Below are 14,874 nucleotides of genomic sequence, written 5' to 3' on the forward strand. Positions count from 1 at the left end.
TCTTGACAAATCCAGTGTTTAGTTTTTTTTTCTTCTGTCCGTCGGAAAACAAGGGTCAAATGTCCATTCCTCTGCTATTGTTTGTTATTGTTTGTTTCCTTGGTTACAATCAAGGCCTGACACCTTGCCATGACCCACACAGCCATTTGTTGAAGGCTATGTGCTAACACATTAGCAGCAGGCGGCTTTGTGTCCTGGCACTCACATTTGACTCTGACATCCAAACCTTTGTTCAGTGATAGAAAAGGCCAAAAAGAACCGTGCTCCTCTGGGAAACCCATGCTTGTTAAACTGACAAAGAAAAAAAAACCTCTGACATACAGTTTGTGGTGGCCTGTTATACACCAGAATTGTCACGCATCAGCATAATAGTGCCAACTGTCCAGGTTGGTTTTAGCAACACTGATTATCGCCCTTGGGCTATTATTGTTGCTCCACAGTGACTGAAGACCTCGATGCAGGGAATGAAAGTGACATTTTTTTTGCTATAAATAGATCACAATGCTTCAATTACTTCACTCTGTAACCCCGGGCCTTTTCTTATATGCTTTTTTATCATTCAATCTTCAATAGTAGTCCAATAGAAATGTTACACCTGTCACACTCGAGCTTGTGTTGGTGACTGCACAGGATTTAGCAGGGAGTGAAAAGGGAACGTATACAATTGAAAGTGCTTGCAGCTGTTTGTTTGTGACACCCCAGCATCTCAGCGACCCCGGGGGGGGGGGGGGGGGTCCCCATCTCTCCCAAGTTGTACAACTGAGCCCTTTAAGTGCTTTGAACACTGGATGTTATTTTGGCTACAGCTTCCTGAAGATCTCCTCCGGTTTACTCAAGTGTCAGACAAGCAGTTTCCACTGGCTGGATCCAGGAGGGCTCCTTGAACGAGCCCCCCCCCCCCCCCCCACTGCTTCAAGGCATTCAGGTTATTTCAATCGTATTTATTTCAGGATGCATTTTATAGCTGTTGGAGGCTAGCCCCCCACGGCTAACCTCAACAAGCTGGATCTATTCGGCACTTCTCCTGCTTCTATAACTTTTGGCCGTGACCCACCCGGCCCGGGTCCCCGAGGTTCCCCTTGTGACCAGAATAGCGCCGTGATTTCATGAATGAGGGACCGGCCCGGGCGAGAGCCTTACTTTTTGAGTGGACTGTGGGATCTGGAAAGCGTATATTTGGACCTTGGGAATAAAACAAGACCGGACGGCTGAGACGTGGTGTGTTCATTCGCACATCAAAATGAAAGAGATTACATTTGTGAGGCAATCCATTTACTTGTAAATCACTCTGCTAGTGAAGCAAGCGAATGTGAGAGGGACAGCAGCAGCAGCAAATGTCATCTGCTCTTTCAACTTGGGGAGGGCTTTGGAGTTTAAAATGGTGTGAATATGATAGCCGTAGCCATCGGAATAGCTTAAGCAAGTGGAGATCTGTCTGCACCATTGAAAGTTGACAGTTCAGAGGCACTAATCTGACAAAAGGACGGTGTAAATCAACAACCGCACAACGTTTTTGGATACAATACCAACCAAAGCAGTTGGGGGAGCTTTAAAAAAAAGAAGGGCACCTTTAAAGTCCTCGTGCGGCCCGCATGAGACAAGAAAGTTGGGAGGACGCCTCGGGCAAAAGGGCAAAGGGGGGAGACGCTGAGGGAGGTGAGTGACGGATTTACCCTCGGAGGGGTAAAAAGATGACCGTGGTGTCCCAGGAGAACCACGACGACACTGTGGTCGTAACGCCCCTGCTGCAGGATGCTGTCGATGTGGAACCAGCGGACCAGGAGTGCAGCGAGCGGGTGGTCATCAACATCTCCGGCCTGCGCTTCGAGACGCAGCTGAAGACCCTCTCGCGCTTCCCGGCCACGCTTCTGGGAGATCCGCGCAGACGGATGCGCTTCTTCGACCCGCTGAGAAACGAGTACTTCTTCGACAGGAACAGGCCGAGCTTCGACGCCGTCCTCTATTATTACCAGTCGGGGGGGCGGCTCCGGAGGCCCCTGAGTGTGCCTGTGGATATTTTCCTGGAGGAATTGCGGTTCTACGAAATCGACGAAGAGGTCATCGAGATGTTCCGCGAGGACGAGGGTCTGGCGGTGGAAGAGGACCGCCCGCTGCCCAACAACGTGTATCAGCGCCAGCTGTGGCTCCTGTTCGAGTATCCGGAGAGTTCGGGGCCGGCGCGGATCAACGCCATTGTGTCGGTCATGGTTATTTTAATATCCATCATCATATTCTGCTTGGAGACTTTACCCGAGTTTAGAGAAGTGCCCGCAGTGCCGGCCAATCACGTCAATGGAAGCGCCCACGGCCAAGAGCCCAGTCCGTTCACGGATCCCTTCTTCATGGTGGAGACGCTGTGCATCGTGTGGTTCTCCTTTGAGTTCACCATGAGGTTCCTCTCGTGTCCCAGCAAAGCAGCTTTCTTTAAAAACATCATGAACCTGATCGATGTTGTGGCCATAGCTCCATATTTCATCACCCTGGGCCTGGATCTTGCGGAGCACCAGGGCAGCAGTCAGCAGGCTGCGTCTCTGGCCATACTGAGGGTCATCCGTCTGGTGCGTGTTTTCAGGATTTTTAAACTTTCCAGACACTCGAAGGGTCTCCAGATTCTCGGCCAAACGCTCCACGCGAGCCTCAGGGAGCTGGGGCTGCTCATATTCTTCCTGATTATTGGAGTAGTTTTATTTTCCAGTTCGGTTTATTTTGCGGAAGCAGAAGACCCCGAGTCGGTGTTTACAAGCATACCCGACGCGTTTTGGTGGGCCGTGGTGACAATGACCACGGTGGGATATGGGGACATGTGTCCCACTACCATCGGGGGGAAATTCGTTGGATCCCTGTGCGCCATCGCCGGGGTGCTAACCATTGCTTTGCCCGTCCCCGTCATCGTGTCAAACTTCAATTACTTCTACCACAGGGAGAACGAGGATGAAGAAAACGTCGTGTACGTGCACGTGACATGCGGACAGCCGCAGCAGCAGCAGCAGCCTTCCTTAAGGGAATGTGATTCAATCAAAAGTGACCAGTCGCTTTCCAAAACGGAGTGCTCTCAGGGGAGCGACGACTTAGAAGCTTTGAAATATCCAAACAAAACCCCGGTGGAGACACACGTAGCGAGACTGACAGATGTTTAGAACCTTGGGATACCTGTTTCCGGTGAGGTGACATTGGGTGGACATATCCGACAATTTAGGCTCCTTCACATTGGATGGTGCAGTGTTTTTGTTGTTGTTGCGCAAACTGTCTATGGTGGTTGGTGAATTGTGAGTGCTAGAACTTCATGCATACTCCTACACCAAGGGGAGGATTTTCTTTAATTCACTCCTTGGCGAGTGAAAACCTTTTGGGTAATAATCAATTAGGAGCTGCGCACCAACGCGTAAAACGTATATGAGACGCTCCACGTGGAATATTTGATTTTAATATTACGATAACAAACTTCTCAACCTTTTAAAGGAAAGTAAAACATCAAACGATAAAATGAATGTAGAGAGATTCACTTATATATTTAATCTCTTATTTTAGACAAACATATATATTTAAAAAGCTGGAGCTAACGCACGAACCCAACTTTGCTTTCCTATTTCTGAGAAGATCCATCACACATCCTATCATATTCCTAACGTCCAGACGTTCACGTAGAAGAGGAGAGATCAGCCGTGCGTCAAAGGGCCCGCGCGACGCCCCTGGCCACCAGGAGCGAACAGCAAACATGCCATAATCATGGGATTCTTTTCCTAAAATGGACACAGATCACTACGAGAGATAGAACACAAATCAACTGTTTTTCGTAGCTTGTAAATAATCTTTCATATGACTCGGATCAGAAGAAATGAGCACCGAGCGCCACTCTGTGGAGGATAAACATCCCTGCAGACAAAGCTTGTGCCCAAGCTCAACTTGTAAAAAGGATATTTCAGCATATCTTTGTTGCAACTGGCATTGACTGATTTAGGCACAAGCCTCTAAGAGCCTGCTATGTTACTCTGTATGCCTCCGGATGTTAAGTATGAGGTCAGCAGAGGTCTGGCTGCTTTATCTCACTGTTCATTTAGTGGGTTTTGTTTTTTTCTGTTTACTCATAGCATGCAGACAAATACAAACCGTCTTTCCCTTAAAGTCACAACATAATACAACGTGGTATTTTCTTCTTCTCAATTGGATCATTTTCTGGCTGATATCTGTGCATTGGCAGTGTTTCCAGAGAACTAATGGAGGAAACTCTTTGGGAAGTTCAGTCTCCCTTTATAGAGACCGTGTTTATTATCAAAAGAAAAACGACATTCTTTTTATGTCGGCTTTATTAATGACCACGCTTTATTTCTATAAAAGCCCTTTGTACACTGTAATTTTGTATTACTTAATTTTCCCGTTTCTTATGCAGTTTTAAATGCAAAGTTGGAATCGCAACTTACCCACGTGTCATTCAGATTTATTGCAGCATGTTGTAAACGACAACATAAGCACATTGCAACGTAACGTCTGCATGACACGAGTGCTTTTAAATGTAATGATTATATATTTATTTTTCTAATTTAAACATGTATGTGAACTTAACTTAATCGTTTTATAAATAAATCATGAATTAGAAAATATTCCACTTGTTATTTTTCACTTCACAGAGCAAACCTGCAGGAGGCAAACAGCAAAGTAATTTGTGTGTAAATATAATGCAAATCTACATCCACAGGTGTACATTGTGTTGCCTCCCCACAAAACCAAATAACTTAATAAACTGTCATCCTGATACATGTAGGGGGATTTATGTGGCTCCCATATATATAACATATATATAACAAATTGCACAGTCTGAAAGGTCCGATGACCTGATTTAGCTTTGAATGTGTTTTTTTTGACCCCAGCATTCTATTAACTGTCACACGGGCATCTCAAAGTAACAATATATTTGCTTGTTTGCTATGATGCTGTTTTCGAAATTCCCTCACGTATGTTTAGAATCAACCGGCGCTGTCCGCGGTGCTGAAACTGACCTTCCGTCCTCTGCACAGCGGTGTGGGACAATTTGTCTCAGATTTGTTGCACTTCAGGGACTCACGCGGTGATGAGTGCAGGGTGAAAGAAATATACAAATTAGTCGGCATCAAAAAGATACAGACAACCCCCCTGATCCTATTTCGTAAGGGATGCAACAGCACCGTGGACAATATCGACATTTTCATTACTGACAAAAAAATACATGAAAATGATTCTACAGAATCAGATATCGACGAATGCAGCTGACGCCCGTGTGAATCACAACCTGGAGTGATGGAACAAAAAAAGGTGATTTAATCTCTCACCAATTTAAGCCGTTTCATTAAACCGCTCAAATTAAACCCAACGTGGATTTAGAAGGTTTCGTTACCCACTGTCCTTCCTTGCAGTCTTATTGCGACAGTGCTGGCACACAAGTGCTCTTGTTTTTGTGGTGTGTGGAGAACTTCTGGCGGCGTGCTTTAGTAGAGCCGGTCTGCATTGCGTCGAAACCCTCCAACTCCTCCTCCTCCTCTTCCGTCTCCTGCCTGCCGCCCTCCCTCCCTCCCCTCTCCTCTCATTTCCCTCACCTCCCCTGCACTTGCATGAAAAATGCACGGCAAAACTTGCTTGACATTGTGGAGAAAACATTTGGACCTCAATGCTGCACTTGACTGTCCCTCAAACTGCCCGTTCTGATGTATTTTATTCTGCCCGCCGAGCCGCGCGGAAATGCGTCCTGGATCCCATCTGGTCCGATCGCAAAAAACATTTTTGCTGATGCAGTGATGTCTGGAAATGTCAAGGGCTCGCTTATTGCGCCTTAATGTATCTCCCCCCTCTGAATTGCTGTGCAAGATTTTTCTCCTGCGGTACACTGAAAGCTGTTCACGCCAACGTGCCGCCGCGCAAGCACCGACGCTGCAGCTTTACGTTTCTCTCTTTTCACTCCTTTTTTTTTTTAATCTCAGGCTTTCCTCTCCAGATTTCCTTGATTTTCATTTGTTAGATCTCATCTTGCTTCACCCGTCTACAGGAATTTGAGGGCACTTTGTGGCGGGGACAGTGAGGTTGGCAGTGAGTAGAGTAAGGTTTTAGTTTTTTTGTTGTTGTAAAAGTATAAGTGCAATGTGAAGTTACCACATGAGACCCGCTGCTGCCCTGCTGTTGGATGATTTTACTCGAGGAAAGGACGCATTCAAAACTGTTCAAGATCAGCCCACGGTAAGCCTCGAAACTGCTGACTTATACAATAATGATGTCGGTCAGAACATTTTCTCATCGACAGCTGCAGTTAAAGAGAAGATAACAAACAGTGACTGCATTGTTTTTCTATCTCCTGGGTGTATTTCTGTCATGTTTTCCCTGCAGTATAGGCCTATGGGCTGTATGCATGTGGAAACATCAGTTGTAGCAGATGTTATGCGTCACATCACAGTTCAGGCTGTTTTGAGGGCGTAAGGTAGCCCACAGGCATGTGCCTTTAAGACATAGAAATACAGTATTTATAATTGAAACTAAAAGGCAGGAATCAGAGAAACAGGTTAATCACATATAGGAATGTAGTAATACCATGTGGTGCAAGTAGATCATTGTAGTCACAATTACTATGTAAATGTATATAATAAATATCTTTATTATATAAAAAGTCATAGAAATTCCTTTCCCTGGTAGGGGTTTTCCCTTTACTACTGTAACTGCACTAATGGTGGAGAGAAGTAAAGAAATACATGTACGGAAAAAATTGCTGAGCCAGCAAATATGTTGGCTGTTTGATTCCATTATTTCCTCTCTCTCTACCTCTCCCTCCCTCTCCCTCTCTCTCTGGGTGACAGAGGCAGCAGTAACAACAGCAGCAGATGCTTTGGAGAGCAGCAATGGTCAAGTCAGCGAGAACCGCAGTGGAGCCGCACTGAGGCAAAGCAGCCAACCGGCCCCCCTCGTATCTGGGGACGTCTCTGATTAATTAAGGGGTGTGGGAAGCTGAGGAGTGGAAAATTTGTCCCGGACCTGAATGCCTGCTCAGTCAGACTAGCCCGGGATCCCGACTCATCTCCTTCCGCCTCTCCCTCCTCCCAAAAATGACCGTGGTGGCAGGAGACAACATGGACGAGACCTCGGCTGTCCCGGGCCACCCGCAGGACGCCTACCCCCCAGACCCCAATGACCACGAATGCTGCGAGAGGGTGGTCATCAACATTGCTGGCCTCCGGTTTGAGACACAGCTGAAAACTCTCTCCCAGTTCCCAGAGACGTTGCTGGGCAACCCCAAAAAGCGGATGCGCTACTTTGACCCTCTGAGAAATGAGTACTTCTTTGACAGAAACCGCCCCAGCTTCGATGCCATCCTCTACTACTACCAGTCCGGGGGCCGGCTGAGAAGACCAGTCAATGTCCCGTTGGATATGTTCTCAGAAGAAATCAAATTTTACGAGCTTGGGGTGGACGCGATGGAGAAGTTCCGGGAGGACGAGGGTTTCATCAGGGAGGAAGAGCGCCCTTTGCCTGAGAAGGAGTTCCAGCGTCAGATTTGGCTCCTCTTTGAGCACCCGGAAAGCTCAGGCACAGCGCGAGGGATCGCCATAGTGTCTGTGATGGTAATCCTCATTTCAATAGTCATATTTTGTTTAGAGACTTTACCACAGCTGAAAGAGGACCCAAGGGGTCGAATGATAACAGTCGGGAACACTACTGTTTATTATAAGCCAAATATCCTCACTGACCCCTTCTTCGTCGTTGAGACACTCTGTATAATCTGGTTCTCCTTTGAGTTGATTGTTCGCTTTCTGGCGTGCCCGAGCAAACCGGCCTTCTTCAAGAACATGATGAACATGATCGACATCGTGGCCATCATCCCATACTTCATTACGCTCGGCACAGAGCTGGCCGAAGACCCGGAAAAAGAGGGAGTGGGGGAGCAGGCAACGTCTCTGGCCATACTCAGGGTGATCCGTCTAGTCAGGGTGTTCAGGATCTTCAAGCTGTCGCGACACTCCAAAGGGCTGCAGATTTTGGGACAGACCCTCAAGGCCAGCATGCGAGAGTTGGGTTTGCTGATCTTCTTTCTGTTCATCGGGGTCATCTTGTTCTCCAGCGCTGTCTACTTTGCTGAGGCAGAGGAGCAAGGATCCTACTTTGGCAGCATCCCAGATGCATTTTGGTGGGCTGTTGTGTCCATGACAACTGTGGGCTACGGGGACATGGTCCCGGTCACTATAGGAGGCAAGATTGTAGGATCTCTGTGTGCCATCGCCGGAGTGTTGACAATTGCGCTCCCGGTGCCTGTCATTGTGTCCAACTTCAACTACTTCTACCACAGGGAGACCGAAGGAGAAGAGCAGGCCCAGCTGCTCAATGTCAGCAACCCCAACATCCCCTCTGAAACCAACTCCAGCCGCCGCAGTTCATCCACCGTCAGCAAGTCAGAGTACATGGAGATTGATGGAGACATAAACAATAGCATCGACAACTTTAGGGAGGCGAACCTCAGAACTGGCAATTGCACTATAGCCAACCAAAACTGTGTAAATAAAAGCAAGCTGCTTACAGATGTTTAGTCATTAGTTAGGAACTTTGGGATCTCTATGGGAATGTCATATGTGGAGTAGACCATCAGTTAGGAATGCTTCATTTACCTCCCCAAAGCGCCCGATGGCATTAGGCCTACAACTATGCTACATGGAAGGGAATCAGAAAAATCCGAACAAAGCTCTAAGAGTATGTGCCAGGTAGATAGAATAATTAATTCTTCGGATCCTACAAACATATAGTTACATCAAAAAGAAAGCATCAACTATTACGCATATACTCGGCTCCCCCCCCGGAGGACGCAGAGCTAACACTGTCTCATCGGACAATGGAGTGATGATTCAAATCTTATGCATGGAGTACGGATAGCATTTCAGCAAGTTGCACAATGCACCAGAAAAAAAGTCTGCAGAGACATGCAAGCACCTGCAGCCAAGTGGTAAGCGCCAAGAAGTTAGGTGACCCCTCACCCTGCCCCCCCCCCCCCTCTCCCCCTCTCTCCCTACTAAGGATATCTACTAATCAGCAAAGCACCTTATAGGAGGAAGTCTGATCTCTCTGGTTTGGATGTAAACAGACGCTGATCTACTCGCTTCACGGACATCCGCAATGCTGCTGTTTCCCAGCAGATGCTGTAATTGTGAAATCACCAAGTGATTCAATGCCATGCCCTTTAGATGCAACACAGCACAATGTTAAAGTGAGCTTCACACGAGCATGATTAGAGACTTTCCATTTTGATATTGGCATGCACGAGACATATCTCACATAATGGAAAGGATGTTATTTTGAATACTGCCTCCATCCCTTCCTCCCCTGTCATCTGTTTTCATACAAGTGCACTGGATGAGTTTTTAATTTGAAATGCTAATCATTTAGAAGTATAGAAATTGAATGTTAAATCTTAAGGGAACGGTACATAATTGAGATCATAGCATGAGAAAAGTAACCTGCATTATGGTCTATCGACTAAGGTACATTTGTATCCTGGTATATTTAATGCATGACATGCGTATTCAGCTTGTTGCAATTCAGGCACTCTGCAGTGCCCTATTGTCAGGGAAGCAAAGGAAATTAAATTCTGGATGTTTCCAAATTGTGATCAAATATATCCAAACCCACCTTGAGGATGCAGTTTCTAATTTAAAAGTAGTCAAAGAAACAGAACAAATACTATCAAAAAAGCATATAATTATAACAAGCACCAATTACAGTATTACGTCAATAGTGCAGTGCATGGACCTTTGAACAAGTAAAAGTTAACATGTCATTACTCATGCTTCCATTTCCACATCAAATTTGAGTACAAACTGGTTCGGAATCCACTAAAAAGGGATCAATACCAAGTTTAACGTCATATTACAGAGAATTATTCTAAAATTAGTTGCTAGTGCCTTTATCCCTTTCATCAACAGGACAAGTGAAAGTGCCTCCGTGTACAATGGGATTTGTGAGGTTGAGTCGGTTTACCCTCTATTGTAGTGTTAATACACTGTTGGTTATGATGTTAATGATGCCACATGAATAAGGCTGATACAACAGGTGATTGTGGTAAAAAACAAAAAAACAAAGAGAGAAGATGATCCATGGCTGTTATGCACAACCCAGTTTTCATGCCCTCACGCACTTAATCTTTCTCTTAAGCAGCAATGTATTGTACTTTGCATGTTTACCAATCCAATTTTAAAGGGAACATCCAAGTGTTTTAAAGAGATTTCATTTATGTCTTTTTGTTTGTGCACCATGCATCCTTTCAGGGTCTCTACCTCAGTGAGGTCATTGCAAACTTGCTGCATAGCTGCAAGCTTCAATGCAGGGCTTCCTATACCATAATGCAAAATGGAACCTTAAGTGTAAACTCCAGACATGCAACATTGAATGTGAGAGTCCCAAAGCATAGCCTTGACACAAGCACTTAGGACAAGTAGTGTACCAGAATCCTGCTCCTTCAGTTCACTTAAAGCTACGCACAATCAGAACATTCATAGAGGCTTCGTAGAGATGCTTGACTCTCCTATTGAGATGGGATTGACTGTTTTATATGTTGGTTTTATTTGAAAACAATGGTATCTAAAGGTATTGTTGTGTCCCCTGAATGTGTTCCAACAGACGCGAGAATAAGACAGTGGAAGAGTTTGTTGTTGTTGTTTTTTAATCTGTCATCCTGCAATCCTTGGGCATTATGATGCCTGGCTTTTTGCACAATAATTTAGTTTTTGATGCTTGAACCATTCTTTTTATTACCGAGCTTACTCATACATAGTGCATTGTTTTGCAGCATATTGTTTCAGACTAACTCCAGATAGGTCTGTAAAAATTGTAATGACTACTTGAAAATCTCCAGCTACTGTACATTAATCTGCACTCATTTTTGAGATGAATGCACCCAAATGATAGTAAGAATTTTATAATCAAATGTATGATCTTTTTATTTCTTTAGCACTTTCCTGACAAAGTCCTGTAAAAAGACGAAGTGCCACCGCAGTGCTTTTTGAATGTCATATAGTTGGTGTTTTATGTTGGTGCAATGGCTATTGTTTGTGGTGCTTGTACAGGACTAGCATTGTTGTCTTGGTACCACCACATCTTTTTGGACTTTTTCCATTCTCCTGTTATGTTATTGGTGGCTGGTTGGTTGGTTTCAGGCAATGCCATTTTATTTGGTTGATCTTTGTACTGTACCGCTGATGAGTGTCTGCCTCGGGCAAGGGAATAATCCAACAGCCTTGCTAGATGTCAGACACTTTTGATTAGAGCAAAAAAAAAAAGACATTTGTGTCAGGGAGCTTCAATTTCCATAGGTTTTCTCATGTAGAAGGACATAAATAACACCCAATACCATAGATGATATTGCTTTATATAGAGGACATTTTAGTAGTCTTATTAATGCAGCTGGAAATGCTTCAGTTCGCTTTGTTCACAAGTTTCTTGTACAACTGATGCTTGAAAGTAGCGATGTGTGTAACACGTGTGTAACCCGCTGAAAGTGAGGTGAAGAAAATACAAATGACACCCCTCATATTAGCAGTGCTGTGAGGGCATGTGTGAAAGGTGCTATGCATTCAATTAGCCAACAGAAACATGCATTCTTAACAGCAATAGAATAACAGACACTGAACCGAACTGTTTCTTAGATGCTTTTTGTAAAAAAAAAGAAAAAAAGAAATACAACCACACAGGAAAATAATCTATTTTGAATGCGGGAGAAACTGCGATCACTTGATAGATAACTCACAACAGGGCTGTTTATGTACCAACCGATAACCCCACGTTCTGTGATTTTGTAAAGTCAATGGGGTCAAACGTAGAGGCTAACATTTTGTCGGGAGAAAACAGAGAAGAGTCCAAACATAGGCTTCGTAACAGTGGCAGTGCCCAATAAGCACCCGGGTCGGACCGGAGTTGTATTGCAGTCAGGACCAAAGCCTGCAGACGGTATAATACCGTCCCAAAGGAACAGCCCATAATGCACTAAGAGAGGATCTATCGTCAGTTCACTGGGCTGATCAGCTGCGCGAGAGAAAGTATGAGAAGGTGCCTAAATTGTTTTACATATTAATTTGTTGAGCTTACTGTTAGATGTTAAAGCTTCTGCAAACAAACACGAGTGAGAAGATCTAAAAAAATAAATAAAAAGGACATTAACATAATTAAACAATACGAAAAAAACAAATGTCATGAGAACAAAATGCAATTTAGCTACAATAAGATAGATAAAAGTAACCACTATATACAGCAATTATGTATGAAAAACAATTTTAATGTGTTTTGATTTTCTCCATTTTTTGGGTGGCACTATAACGTGACTGATTTAGGAAGAACATGCCATATACTGGAATATCAAAGACAATATGTTCCTTTGGGAAGCCATGATATGAAACTTCGGTTTCAATTGCTATACACTAAATGATATGGACAGGTGTACTATTTAAGAAACAAACTTTTTGTTTGTCTTTTTGGTTTTAAGAAGAAAAAAAAAGGATTAATTGAAACACCATGTTTGCATTTTTTTCTTTTTTTTTTTTTTCAATCTTCCCTGCTGAACCTGCTGCATAATGTATCTCTACAGAAACCTACTAATCACAAAAAACTGCATGGTCGATGGAAGACTGCATGAGTTTTGCCTTTCAAACTGTGGATCAACTATAAAACAGTTGCTTCATTTAAAAAAAAGAAGAAGAAAAAAAAAAAGAAAAAAAAGAAACCCTTGCCGTCATCTGCACCTGCAAGGCCCTGCTCAAAAGTCGTCGAGAAGCGTGTCCTTTGCTGGATTTCTTAAAAGCACCTTAGCGCTGACCTTTTTCACTCAAGACGGCGTTGGGTATCCGAGCCGTGCTCAGCGTCGGCGTGCGATATGATGTTGGGTTGCGTTGGCTCGGCTCTGAATGTTGAGCGAGGACATTAAGGGCTAGTTTCTCAAACTCTATCTCTATCTTTGGACTGAAATGCTCTTTTCAAGTGACATTTTGCCCCATTCCTAGACTGTAGTGATACTGCGTTGTTGGAAACATGCCCGTCACGTCTACGCAGGGCCTGTGAGACGCACACACAACGCACACACACACACACACACAACACACACAACACACACACACCTCTGTGCTCCATTGGCTTCAAGGCATTCTTGTCCACTAAAGACGTTGATGTTGGTCAGCTTTCTGCCTACAGAGGAGGCGCTGAACAGCATCAAATGATGGGATGTTTGCGTACGTTGTGTGTGTGCATGTGTGTGTGTGTGTTAGAAGTGTGATGGCTATGCGTTTGTCTTTCCGGTCCAGAATGCACATTTAACCGCTTGTGGGGGAAGTTTTGGAGCAAAGCGCAAAAAGGACTGTCGAACTCTTCCGCTCTTCTTTTCATCCTCAAGCAAAGCAAACTCTGATTGTGTTATCTAATCCAGCCGTCATTGTCATGTTGTGTTTACCAAGGATTATGCTACAATGTGTTCAGTCTGTCAGATGATGACAAAGGCATGGTCTGTGATCTATGCAAGGGTTATTTTCCTTTGTTTTAAACTTTTATGTCACTTATGATTTCAACTTAACATTAACTTCAATAAATTTTTAAGGATCTGCTGGTGTATCCTCATTTCAGGGTCGGGTTGGGGGTGCGAACGGTGTGCATCCGACACAAAAAAAAGCCACGCAAACAGCTGCAGAAATGTGCTGCAGCGTGCATTCCATCAGAGCCTGAGGTCTCGATCCAAATGTGCTCTAGCGCTGTGCTGCAGCACCCTCTCACTGAAGCCATTAGCAGTGATTCACCGGGCAAAGGTAATGGTTACACACTAATCCTCCCGTCCCAGGGGGCGCCCGATTACCTCGGTCATTGCCTCAGAGTCGTTTCACCTCAGCCCCCCCCCCCCCCCCCCCCCAAAAGAGCTGTGCAGCTCCACTCTGGGACTCCTCCTGCTTTCGCACGCATGCCTAAAAACATTAGAGCGTGACTCTGAGGCGGTGTGCATCCGCTAAGTGTGGGATCATGAAGCTATTAGTAGCCAACGATGACTTCCCTAATGGTTAATCACACATTTTGAAACATCCACATCACAACGATCCGGTGCCCAGGCGGGCTTGTTTTGTCCAATTCACACGAGACAAAGAAAAGCTGCAAATTTGAGAAGCTCGAACAAGGGAACGTTTAAAAGATAATTCAAATTAAGTGTCAAAATGGCTGAATTAAGTTTTCGCCATCCATTTATTTAAAAAATAACCTTTTCAAGCACACTCTAAACATCTTGTACACTAAGTGTGATTTGACCACATTTCGGCTAAAGCCTGAAACACCAGCTCTCTGTTTTACATTAAATAGATGCAGCCGTCGAGGGCCGTAACCTTGAAAGAGCGAACAAACAAACTCGTCGAACCGCGGAGCGCCAAAGCGGTGAAACGGAAAGACGTGGGCGCAGTTTTTGGTTTTGCGCGAAAATGATTCATTCCCACTTGTGTCCTGCGACGGCGCGAAGCTGAATATTTGTGGAGGACGTCGGACAGCGGAGGCCTCGCGCTGCAGCTCATCCGTCTCTCCCTCCATGTGTCCATCTGTCCATGTCCCTCTCAGGGGTCTCGGCCCGCCGCAGGCTGTCTGCAGCCCGGGTTTTCTGCACGGTGACCTTAACAGAAGTGAGCCTTCTTCTTCTTCTTCTTGCTTGTCCTCTGCATTGCCCTCAGGAAATGCAGCACTCCTCACTCTGCAGGCAGCAGCAGTAAGGGTGGGGTGAGCTGGCGCCGGTCCCACTCTTCTTGTGAACGAACGAACACACACATACACACACACACACACAGATACACACACACTCTCTCTCTCTCCTGAGTGCTGTGAGGCTTCACTGGACCGTAATAGTACAGAGCATCGTACCAGTTCGTTTTC

At 45.0% G+C, this 14,874-nt stretch overlaps 2 protein-coding genes across 2 annotated transcripts; both read left to right on the forward strand.

The window, feature by feature from the left end:
- Positions 1-1,155: 1,155 nt before the first annotated feature.
- LOC119195456 (shaker-related potassium channel tsha2-like) lies at positions 1,156-4,611 on the forward strand. Its single transcript, XM_037450380.2, has one exon. The coding sequence runs from the start codon at positions 1,692-1,694 to the stop codon at positions 3,135-3,137; it is 1,446 nt and encodes a 481-aa protein (XP_037306277.2). The 5' UTR covers positions 1,156-1,691; the 3' UTR covers positions 3,138-4,611.
- Positions 4,612-5,584: 973 nt separating this feature from the next.
- kcna1a (potassium voltage-gated channel, shaker-related subfamily, member 1a) lies at positions 5,585-13,579 on the forward strand. The gene is made up of 2 exons (XM_037451959.2): positions 5,585-6,201; positions 6,813-13,579. The coding sequence occupies exon 2, from the start codon at positions 7,059-7,061 to the stop codon at positions 8,532-8,534; it is 1,476 nt and encodes a 491-aa protein (XP_037307856.1). The 5' UTR covers positions 5,585-6,201; positions 6,813-7,058; the 3' UTR covers positions 8,535-13,579.
- The last annotated feature ends 1,295 nt before the right edge of the window (positions 13,580-14,874 follow it).

Source organism: Pungitius pungitius, chromosome 6 (genome assembly GCF_949316345.1).
Source record: "Pungitius pungitius chromosome 6, fPunPun2.1, whole genome shotgun sequence".
Lineage (NCBI taxonomy): Eukaryota > Metazoa > Chordata > Actinopteri > Perciformes > Gasterosteidae > Pungitius > Pungitius pungitius.